We start from the raw sequence: 11,974 nt of genomic DNA, 5'->3' as shown, positions 1-11,974 counted from the left end.
ACGATGACATCATCGTGTCTCCGTCTCGTCTCGTGGGAAGGAGAGAAGAAATCTACTTCTAGACCAGAGCATTGCATTATGGGATATGAAGTGTGTGTGTGTAGCTGGGTATGCAGGCTTTTACTCCAGCCCTACACCAGATTCAATCAAGGTCCAGAGGACATGCTGATAAGTAGAACCAAGTGTGTTTCGGTAGTGCAGGGCTGGAACGAAGTCCTGCACATGCAGTAGCTCTCCGGGAGGGGAGTGGTTGTTGGTGTCAGGGCTGTAATGATAATGATAATAATGATAATCCTAAACATATCCAGGAGGGTTGCTTGGCCAGCTCTCTGCCCAATAAATCTCAGTTCTGATACAGATCGTTTTTTATGTTGCCAAAGTGCCTGAGTGCTGTATATAGATTATTGATGGTCATAAACAAAGTTATAAATCATGGAGTTTATTGGAGAATGAGCGACTTTTAAAACATGTCTATCACTATAAACACTGCTGATTCAAACTGTGAAATTATTATCATATTCTACTGCAATATGACGCTCAGAGGAGAGTGTGTGTGCGCGCGCGTGATCGTGCCTTGAGTTGTGTTTATTATAATGGCTGTAATCCATGAAAATAATGTTTTATCTGATTAAATGAGTATCTTTCCTTGTATGGTAAAACACTTCAGAGGTCATGGTGTTTCTTTGTTTTTTTGATGAAAATGTGTGTTGTGATGTTTTGTCGTAATGGACATCGACTGGGTTGTGTATTACCGTTACACCGTCGGAAGGGAGGGGGGATCTGAGTATTTGCGCATACAACTCCGCTCCGCACACATGCTCGACAGATCTATTTGCAGAGCGAGCTGCAGTGAGAAGCTTTGTCCTCTTAGGGGTTTTCGAGCTCGTGTTTGCTTCGCCCTCCAAATTCGTTTAACGGTGAACAATGTAGCAGCCGACGACGGCGACGTTTCATCACCGGGAGGACATTTAAAACGAACCCCCACCGGGACCGCTCGTTGAACGGATGTTAAATCTCATAATTTAATTGGAGGTCATTTAAACCTGAACTCCCCCTTCTCATTGGGATCTAGAAAAGAGAATATTTGATTCGTGCATATTTTTATCGGACAAATCTAACCGTAATGTAACGGCATTTTTTTTTTGTGGTAAGCGGTCTTTCTAAGAGTGGGTGTCCCGTTATTTTTCGGCTGAGATGTGAGAGAGTTGTCGTGATTTCTGCTGCAGTCCCGCTGTTTTAGCCTACATCGGCTGTATAAGGAACAATAGCCTCCAATCTGTGGATGAACAGGGAGTTTGGTGGTGCCACCGCTAGGTTTCTAAGGAGAAGTGTTCACATTGCAAAATGAGACTTGGCTGCATTCACACATAGTTTGGAGCAGAATATGGATTTTTTTCTGTCGTCCTGGCTCAGAGTTGGGAATGCGGTAATGGAGAACCGGAATAATCCAATATAGCCTAACCGCTCGTGGCTGGAAGAAACGAATAGACCCGTGGGAACGAGAATGTTGGCGGTCCTGGAAATTGTAGCCTGCAACACCGTAAATCAATCAACAACCGACTGAGTAAACGAATTATTGCTGATTTGACCGTGGCGTCGGTCGACGGTAGCCTACCCTAGAACAAACCGCCAATAACGGAAAATCGATATTTGTATTGATGACGGAATCACATCGATGATAACAACCCACTCGGCGCACGACACTACTCCACGTTCAGAAGAGAATCATAGACCGTGGGTGGGCGTTGTAAGCAGTGTTGTTGACCGGAAGAGGACACATATTTCGGTCTGACAGATTGGCAGTGACACCGGCGGGTCTGTGCGTGTGAGAGGATGGCGGCGGTAGTAAACTACTCTCCCCCATGGTGGGTCAACCTGCTCCACCGCCTCCCCCACTTCAACCTGCAGTTTGAGACGGTCAGCAGCGACTTCAAACCCGAGGACTCAGAGTACCAGAAGGTAGGTTTAGAACACACACAGATGCATGCATACAGACCACACACACAACCCTGATCAGAGGAGCACGTTTTATCTCCAATGCCTTTTTCAATCAAAACCGTTATCCAGATCAACACTCACTAAAGCCCTATGGAATGACCCCAGGTGGCACAGCGATCTAAGGCACTGCATCTCAGTGCTAGAGGCGTCACCACATTCCCTGGTTCGATTCCAGGCTGTATCACAACCGGCCTCGATTGGGAGTCCCATAGTGCGGCGCATAATTGGCCCAGTATCGTCCGGGTTAGGGTTTGGCCGGGGTAGGGTTTGGCCGGGGTAGGGTTTGGCCGGGATAGGGTTTAGCCGGGGCAGGGTAGGGTTTAGCCGGGGTAGGGTTTGGCCAGGGTAGGGATAAGCCGGGGTAGGGTTTGTCCAGGGTAGGGATAAGCCGGGGTAGGGTTTAGCCGGGGTAGGCCGTCATTGTAAATAAAAATTTGTTCTTAACTGACCTTCCTAGTTATATACAGGTTCCATAAAATCATTGTTATAATAATAATCTACTACCAAAGGGAAACAGATGGCCCATCCATCCACTCCTAGGTAGTATTCCAACACTTGTCTCCTCATCTCCTGTCCTTGTCTCCTGGCCTTCATGATTACAAATTGATGCAGAAACAGTTCAAGTCCATTACTGTGTAATTTAAAAAAAACACTGACTATTGTAACTCCATCTTGATAGACAGTGTTACTAGTGTTATTACACATGTAACAGCAGCTTGGTGTGACGGGCCAGTGGCTTGTTGGGTGAAGAAGGGACGGACAGAGGAGGGAAAGAGACAAGGAACCGTGATTTAGAGGAGGAGGGCTTACCAAGTTCAAGTGGTGAGCGTGGGAAGCTGCCTACCATGACAAACGAGAGAGAGAGAGAGAGAAAGAGAGAGAAGAATTGTGTGAGAAAATAACGGTAGAAACTGAGGATATGAGAGAGATGTGTAATAGACCAGTTATTGAGTTCAGTATTATTCATAGAGAAAGAGAGAGATGGAGAAGAGAGGGAGAGAGAGAGAGATAAAGGAGAGAGGGAGAGAGAGAGAGAGATGAAGAAGAGAGGGAGAGAGAGAGATAAAGGAGAGAGGGAGAGAGAGAGAGAGAGAGATAAGATAAAGGAGAGAGAGAGAGAGAGAGAGAGATAAAGGGTAGAGGGGAGAGGGAGAGAGATAAAGGAGAGAGAGAGATAAAGGAGAGGGAGAGAGAGAGAGGGAGAGAGAGAGAGAGAGAGAGAGGGAGAGAGAGAGAGGAGAGAGAGATAAAGGGTAGAGGGGAGAGAGAGAGAGAGGGAGATAAAGGAGAGAGGGAGAGAGAGAGAGAGAGAGAGAGAGAGAGAGAGATAAAGGGTAGAGGGAGAGAGAGAGAGAGAGAGAGATAAAGGAGTGAGGGAGAGAGAGAGAGAGAGATAAAGGAGAGAGGAGAGAGAGAGAGAGAGAGAGAGAGAGATGTAGAAGAGAGGGAGATGTACCATAGACCAGTCATTGAGATGTAATACCCAATAGAAGGAGATGTAGAATGACGTCACTGTGTTATTCATACCCTATTCCCTATATAGTGCACTACTTTTAACCAGAACCCTATGGTACCCTATTCCCTATATAGTGCACTACTTTTAACCAGAACCCTATGGTACCCTATTCCCTATATAGTGCACTACTTTTAACCAGAACCCTATGGTACCCTATTCCCTATATAGTGCACTACTTTCAACCAGAACCCTATGGTACCCTATTCCCTATATAGTGCACTACTTTTAACCAGAACCCTATGGTACCCTATTCCCTATATAGTGCACTACTTTTAACCAGAACCCTATGGTACCCTATTCCCTATGTAGTGCACTACTTTTAACCAGAACCCTATGATACCCTATTCCCTATGTAGTGCACTACTTTTAACCAGAACCCTATGGTACCCTATTCCCTATATAGTGCACTACTTTTAACCAGAACCCTATAGGGAATACGGTGCCATTTGGGCCACATCCACAGTCTGTCTACTACAACCACAGTCTGTCTACTGGTATACTACAACCACAGTCTGTCTACTACAACCACAGTCTGTCTATTACAACCACAGTCTGTCTACTACAACCACAGTCTGTCTACTACCACCACAGTCTGTCTACTACAACCACAGTCTGTCTACTACAACCACAGTCTGTCTACTACAACCACAGTCTGTCTACTGGTCTACTACAACCACAGTCTGTCTACTACAACCACAGTCTGTCTACTACAACCACAGTCTGTCTACTACAACCACAGTCTGTCTACTACAACCACAGTCTGTCTACTACAACCACAGTCTGTCTACTACAACCACAGTCTGTCTACTACCACCACAGTCTGTCTACTACAACCACAGTCTGTCTACTACAACCACAGTCTGTCTACTACAACCACAGTCTGTCTACTACAACCACAGTCTGTCTACTACAACCACAGTCTGTCTATTACAACCACAGTCTGTCTACTACAACCACAGTCTGTCTACTACAACCACAGTCTGTCTACTACAACCACAGTCTGTCTACTACAACCACAGTCTGTCTACTACAACCACAGTCTGTCTACTACATCCACAGTCTGTCTACTACAACCACAGTCTCTCTACTACAACCACAGTCTGTCTACTACAACCACAGTCTGTCTACTACAACCACAGTCTGTCTACTGGTCTACTACAACCACAGTCTGTCTACTACAACCACAGTCTGTCTACTACAACCACAGTCTGTCTACTACAACCACAGTCTGTCTACTAGTATACTACAACCACAGTCTGTCTACTACAACCACAGTCTGTCTACTACAACCACAGTCTGTCTACTACAACCACAGTCTGTCTACTACAACCATTGTCTCTCTCCTTCTCTCTCCTTCTCTCTCCTTCTCTCTCCTGCCTCCCAACCCAACCCCGTCTCTGTCTCTCTCCTTCTCTCTCCTTCTCTCTCCTTCTCTCTCCTGCCTCCCAACCCAACCCCGTCTCTGTCTCTCTCCTTCTCTCTCCTTCTCTCTCCTTCTCTCTCCTGCCTCCCAACCCTACCACAGCTCTGTCTTTCTCCTTCTCTCTCCTGCCTCCCAACCCAACCCCGGCTCTGTCTCTCTCCTTCTCTCTCCTAAATCAGAACTGAACTGTTAAGTACCCATTTCCTCCAAACCCCATTTAGGGGGGACACTAAAACCCTTTGTGTGTGTGTGTGCGTGTGTGTGTGTGTGTGTGTGTGTGTGTAAGTTTTCTAAGGGCCCTAATTCAGACTAATTGCATCCTGATGTGTTTTGGTGCTTGGACTGTTTCTGTGTCACTGAGCTTTCACCACTGTGTTTGCACAGTACATGAATTTACAGTATGTGTCAACTGTTTCTGTGTCGCTAGACATTTAGCATTGTGTGTGTGTGTGAGTGTGTCTGGCCTGGTTGTTGGAGGTGAGGTCACAGCTAGCCCCCAGGGGGTCGTTGTCAAGGCGACACGTCTGTAAGGGCCGTGTGAAGTCCAGGCTGTGCAGGACGGAATCCCGGAATCCAGACATTCAAACGGAATTCAACAATATTCAAAAATGTATTGAAGTCAGTAGAACATTCATTAATTAGCCCGTTAATCAGAAGAAATGAACAGAAATGCCTCAGTGATTCGTATTTCATTCATTAATTAGCCCGTTAATCAGAAGAAATGAACAGAAATGTCTCAGTGATTCGTATTTCCCCGCAACTTTCTGAAGAGGCAAGTCTGTCTGGGTGTTTTTCTTCTCTCTACCAATTTGTGTTGCCGTTAGCGATGATGCTAATGACAACCGTCTTCTGGTAGAGATGAAAAGGCTTTTCTAGAAACCTTCTCTATTAAATGTTAACTACCAAGTAGCCTCTGCCTACCTGGCGGAATGATATCATGATTATATACAGTGGGGCAAAAAAAGTATTCAGTCAGCCACCAATTGTGCAAGTTCTCCCACTTAAAAAGATGAGAGAGGCCTGTAATTTTCATCATAGGTACACTTCGACTATGACAGACAAAATGAGAAGAAAAAAAAATCCAGAAAATCACATTGTAGGATTTTTAATGAATTTATTTGTAAGTCCAGTGGCCATTTTGTTTAGCTAACGCTGCAGTCTCGAGTGCTACAGAAACATCAGAACAACGGTCTCTGGCTGGTGCAGACCTCAAAAGTGGTCTCAGGGGTCACGTAGAAAAATGAAAAAAAAAATATATATTGCTGAGTTTTCTAAATGCAGATCTCACATGCTTCTTGTTGTAATTTCTGCTCAGCATCAGACACATCTTGTGCTTTGTGTTGCACTTCTCTCCTCCCTGGCGTTCTACCAGCAGACATGGCTCTGACTGGTGTCTAGCTCCTTGTCTCTCCTCTCTGACTGGTGTCTAGCTCCTTGTCTCTCCTCCCTGGCGTTCTACCAGCAGACATGGCACTGACTGGTGTCTAGCTCCTTGTCTCTCCTCTCTGACTGGTGTCTAGCTCCTTGTCTCTCCTCTCTGACTGGTGTGTAGCTCCTTGTCTCTCCTCTCTGACTGGTGTCTAGCTCCTTGTCTCTCCTCTCTGACTGGTGTTTAGCTCCTTGTCTCTCCTCCCTGGCGTTCTATCAGCAGACATGGCTCTGACTGGTGTTTAGCTCCTTGTCTCTCCTCCCTGGCGTTCTATCAGCAGACATGGCTCTGGCTGGTGTCTAGCTCCTTGTCTCTCCTCTCTGACTGGTGTGTAGCTCCTTGTCTCTCCTCTCTGACTGGTGTCTAGCTCCTTGTCTCTCCTCTCTGACTGGTGTGTAGCTCCTTGTCTCTCCTCTCTGACTGGTGTCTAGCTCCTTGTCTCTCCTCTCTGACTGGTGTTTAGCTCCTTGTCTCTCCTCCCTGGCGTTCTATCAGCAGACATGGCACTGGCTGGTGTCTAGCTCCTTGTCTCTCCTCTCTGACTGGTGTTTAGCTCCTTGTCTCTCCTCTCTGACTGGTGTTTAGCTCCTTGTCTCTCCTCTCTGACTGGTGTTTAGCTCCTTGTCTCTCCTCTCTGACTGGTGTTTAGCTCCTTGTCTCTCCTCTGGTGTGTAGCTCCTTGTCTCTCCTCCCTGGCGTTCTATCCTTCAGCAGACATGGCACTGGCTGGTGTCTAGCTCCTTGTCTCTCCTCTCTGACTGGTGTTTAGCTCCTTGTCTCTCCTCCCTGGCGTTCTATCAGCAGACATGGCTCTGACTGGTGTTTAGCTCCTTGTCTCTCCTCTCTGACTGGTGTGTAGCTCCTTGTCTCTCCTCTGGTGTGTAGCTCCTTGTCTCTCCTCCCTGGCGTTCTACCAGCAGACATGGCTCTGGCTGGTGTCTAGCTCCTTGTCTCTCCTCTCTGACTGGTGTTTAGCTCCTTGTCTCTCCTCTCTGACTGGTGTCTGGTGGCTCCTTGTCTCTCTCTCTGACTGGTGTGTAGCTCCTTGTCTCTCCTCTCTGACTGGTGTCTGGCTCCTTGTCTCTCCTCTCTGACTGGTGTTTAGCTCCTTGTCTCTCCTCCCTGGCGTTCTATCAGCAGACATGGCACTGGCTGGTGTCTAGCTCCTTGTCTCTCCTCTCTGACTGGTGTTTAGCTCCTTGTCTCTCCTCTCTGACTGGTGTTTAGCTCCTTGTCTCTCCTCTCTGACTGGTGTTTAGCTCCTTGTCTCTCCTCTCTGACTGGTGTTTAGCTCCTTGTCTCTCCTCTGGTGTGTAGCTCCTTGTCTCTCCTCCCTGGCGTTCTATCAGCAGACATGGCACTGGCTGGTGTCTAGCTCCTTGTCTCTCCTCTCTGACTGGTGTTTAGCTCCTTGTCTCTCCTCCCTGGCGTTCTATCAGCAGACATGGCTCTGACTGGTGTTTAGCTCCTTGTCTCTCCTCTCTGACTGGTGTGTAGCTCCTTGTCTCTCCTCTGGTGTGTAGCTCCTTGTCTCTCCTCCCTGGCGTTCTACCAGCAGACATGGCTCTGGCTGGTGTCTAGCTCCTTGTCTCTCCTCTCTGACTGGTGTTTAGCTCCTTGTCTCTCCTCTCTGACTGGTGTGTAGCTCCTTGTCTCTCCTCTGGTGTGTAGCTCCTTGTCTCTCCTCCCTGGCGTTCTATCAGCAGACATGGCTCTGACTGGTGTCTAGCTCCTTGTCTCTCCTCTCTGGTGTTCTATCAGCAGACATGGCTCTGACTGGTGTCTAGCTCCTTGTCTCTCCTCTCTGGTGTTCTATCAGCAGACATGGCTCTGACTGGTGTCTAGCTCCTTGTCTCTTCTCCCTGGTGTTCTATCAGCAGACATGGCTCTGACTGGTGTCTAGCTCCTTGTCTCTTCTCCCTGGTGTTCTATCAGCAGACATGGCTCTGACTGGTGTCTAGCTCCTTGTCTCTCCTCCCTGGTGTTCTATCAGCAGACATGGCTCTCACTGGTGTGTAGCTCCTTGTCTCTCCTCTCTGACTGGTGTGTAGCTTCTTGTCTCTCCTCTCTGGCTGGTGTGCAGCTCCTTGTCTCTCCTCCCTGGCGTTCTATTAGCAGACATGGCTCTGACTGGTGTCTAGCTCCTTGTCTCTCCTCTGGTGTGTAGCTCCTTGTCTCTCCTCTCCTCTAGTGTGTAGCTCATTGTCTCTCCTCTGGTGTGTAGCTCCTTGTCTCTCATCTCCTCTGGTGTGTAGCTCCTTGTCTCTCCTCTCCTCTGGTGTGAAGCTCCTTGTCTCTCCTCTGGTGTGTAGCTCCTTGTCTCTCCTCTCCTCTGGTGTGTAGCTCCTTGTCTCTCCTCTGGTGTGTAGCTCCTTGTCTCTCCTCTGGTGTGTAGCTCATTGTCTCTCCTCTGGTGTGTAGCTCCTTGTCTCTCCTCTGGTGTGTAACTCCTTGTCTCTCCTCTCTGACTGGTGTGTAGCTCCTTGTCTCTCCTCTGGTGTGTAGCTCCTTGTCTCTCCTCTGGTGTGTAGCTCCTTGTCTCTCCTCTGGTGTGTTGCTCCTTGTCTCTCCTCTCTGACTGGTGTGTAGCTCCTTGTCTCTCCTTTGGTGTGTAGCTCCTTGTCTCTCCTCTGGTGCGGAGCTCCTTGTCTCTCCTCTGGTGTGTAGCTCCTTGTCTCTCCTCTCCTCTGGTGTGTAGCTCCTTGTCTCTCCTCTCCTCTGGTGTGTAGCTCCTTGTCTCTCCTCTGGTGTGTAGCTCCTTGTCTCTCCTCTGGTGTGTAGCTCCTTGTCTCTCCTCTGGTGTGTAGCTCCTTGTCTCTCTTCTCTGGCTGGTGTGTAGCTCCTTGTCTCTCCTCTGGTGTGTAGCTCCTTGTCTCTCCTCTGGTGTGTAGCTCCTTGTCTCTCCTCTCTGGCTGGTGTGTAGCTCCTTGCCTCTCCTCTCTGGCTGGTGTGTTGCTCCTTGTCTCTCCTCTGGTGTGTAGCTCCTTGTCTCTCCTCTGGTGTGTAGCTCCTTGTCTCTCCTCTGGTGTGTAGCTCCTTGTCTCACCTCTGGTGTGTAGCTCATTGTCTCACCTCTGGTGTGTAGCTCATTGTCTCTCCTCTGGTGTGTAGCTCCTTGTCTCTCCTCTGGTGTGTAACTCCTTGTCTCTCCTCTGTGACTGGTGTGTAGCTCCTTGTCTCTGGTACTTTTCTCAGTGTTACTGTGGTCGACTTGTCTCAGTGTTACCGTGGTCTACTTTTCTCAGTGTTACTGTGGTCTACTTTTCTCAGTGTTACTGTAGTCTACTTTTCTCAGTGTTACTGTAGTCTACTTTTCTCAGTGTTACTGTAGTCTACTTTTCTCAGTGTTACTGTGGTCTACTTGTCTCAGTGTTACTGTGGTCTACTTTTCTCAGTGTTACTGTGGTCTACTTTTCTCAGTGTTACTGTAGTCTACTTTTCTCAGTGTTACTGTAGTCTACTTGTCTCTGGTATAAAATGCATGATCAACTTCAGGCAAATTATTAGGAAATGTAGCTGGCTCCATTCTTTCTATAATAAACATTAGAACTATGATGGAACTTGCATCATTTTTTTTTCTTCCTTCTAGAAAAGACCTTAACTTTTTTTTCATTTTAAACTCATTTACTTGTGTGGCTACCAGCACTTCTGTTGTCATCTGATGAAAATGAAGCTCTCTTCTGCCCAATGTGTTGCACTAATGTCTTTTCTGTGAAGGAAAACTATAGTTGTTCTGATCGCTCTATTGAAGCAAAGCAAACACGGTTGACTTTCAATATAAACCTATACAGATGTGTGAGTTCTAACGTGGCCCATGGGCTTCCTGTTGTGGACTTACAACATCCGGGTTGGTTATTTTTCTATATAAAATGTGTGATTTTTGAGAATGAAAACGTGGAAAAACTAAACAGAATCAGGCAAAAAAAAAAGATTAGACTGATTTTATAGGACCCTACATCTGTTTGTATGTATAGGGGGGGCTATTCAGTATGAGGTCACTGTTGGCCCTGGGGGGGAGGGGGGGTATAGACGCTCAGAGGGAGATGGTGAACGGAGAGAGATGGAGGGAGAGAGTGAACTGAGAGAGGGGAGAAGGGAGGGGTGTATAGATGCTCAGAGGGGAGATGGTGAACGGAGAGAGATGGAGGGAGAGAGTGAACGGAGAGAGGGGAGAAGGGAGGGGGGGTATAGACGCTCAGAGGGAGATGGTGAACGGAGAGAGATGGAGGGAGAGAGTGAACTGAGAGAGGGGAGAAGGGAGGGGTGTATAGACGCTCAGAGGGAGATGGTGAACGGAGAGAGATGGAGGGAGAGAGGGAACTGAGAGAGGGGAGAAGGGAGGGGTGTTGTCTGTAGTGAAAGAAGGCTCTCTCTCTCTCGCTCAGCTTTAGATGGCTCAGTCTATCTTGTCTGAGAGGCTTTCATGCTTCTCTCTCCAGCTGACACACACACACACACACACACACACACACACACACACACACACACACACACACACACACACACACACACACACACACACACTGAGCCCTCTGTGTTTCTCTGTGATGTGATTGACCACCAGATAATTAGTATGCGGTCGAAGAGAGAAGCTTAAAAACAGGGACCCAAAACACACATGCGCGTGCATGTGTAGTCCAACTGCTCTGTATCCACGGCGATGGTTTACTCCTCGACAACGGCTGGGTCCGGAACGCTGACTGGTGGAATTCTGTGGCAACACCGGAATGCTCTTAAAGAGTTGTAATCCCAGGGTTCTTTAAGGCAGTGGAAACGTGTGTGTGTGTGTGTGTGTGTGTGTGTGTGTGTGTGTGTGTGTGTGTGTGTGTGTGTGTGTGTGTGTGTGTGTGTGGAGGGAGGGGGGGATACACAGAGACAGCTAAAAGAACAGTAGTGGAACAGCTGTTGAGGATTAAAGAGGAGACATGACTCCAGCTATACGCCCGTGTGCATGATGGGAAAGACAGACACACACAGGGAGACTCCTGAAGGACGGCCACAGGATTGACTCCGACACGCCGACCAGCAGGAGACAGTCCATGTAGTTCTCACGTGAAGGTGAACGTTCTGAAGCAGTGATTGTCTTGATGCTGGTCCTGAGGGAGGCACAATCTGCACATGTTAAGGTTTTACCAAGCATTTAACACCTGATTCCACTAATCAACTCTTCCCAAGCACTTAACACCTGATCCTGTACCTTTTGGGTCCCCTGGACTAGTATCCCCAGGACTAGGATCCCCAGGACTAGTATCCCCAGGACTAGTATCCCCAGGACTAGTATCCCCAGGACTAGTATCCCCAGGACTAGTATCCCCAGGACTAGGATCCCCAGGACTAGTATCCCCAGGACTAGTATCCCCAGGACTAGTATCCCCTGGACTAGTATCCCCAGGACTAGTATCCCCAGGACTAGTATCCCCAGGACTAGTATCCCCAGGACTAGTATCCCCAGGACTAGTATCTGTATCCCCAGGACTAGTATCCCCAGGACTAGTATCCCCTGGACTAGTATCCCCAGGACTAGGATCCCCAGGACTAGTATCCCCAGGACTAGTATCCCCTGGACTAGTATCCCCAGGACTAGGATCCCCAGGACTAGTATCCCCAG

The 11,974-nt window shown here is 48.0% G+C and overlaps 2 protein-coding genes across 4 annotated transcripts in view; both read left to right on the top strand.

Annotated features, from left to right (window-relative positions):
• Nucleotides 1-661, top strand: part of LOC135535916 (IQ domain-containing protein E-like) — a 21,309-nt gene extending 20,648 nt beyond the window's left edge. For all 3 annotated transcript variants that reach the window (XM_064962317.1, XM_064962316.1, XM_064962318.1), the window contains one exon: nt 1-661. This exon is cut by the window's left edge and continues 66 nt beyond it. In XM_064962317.1, coding sequence (XP_064818389.1) covers nt 1-62 — 62 coding nt within the window. In that variant the 3' untranslated portion in view covers nt 63-661.
• Nucleotides 662-804: 143 nt separating this feature from the next.
• Nucleotides 805-11,974, top strand: part of LOC135535912 (protein tweety homolog 3-like) — a 95,938-nt gene continuing 84,768 nt past the window's right edge. The window contains 1 exon segment of the mRNA XM_064962312.1: nt 805-1,959. Coding sequence (XP_064818384.1) covers nt 1,834-1,959 — 126 coding nt within the window. The 5' untranslated portion in view covers nt 805-1,833.

This window comes from Oncorhynchus masou, unplaced genomic scaffold (assembly GCF_036934945.1).
Source record: "Oncorhynchus masou masou isolate Uvic2021 unplaced genomic scaffold, UVic_Omas_1.1 unplaced_scaffold_531, whole genome shotgun sequence".
Lineage (NCBI taxonomy): Eukaryota > Metazoa > Chordata > Actinopteri > Salmoniformes > Salmonidae > Oncorhynchus > Oncorhynchus masou.
The sequence above is the reverse complement of the archived record's forward strand: the minus strand, read 5'-3'. Positions and strand labels throughout refer to the sequence as shown.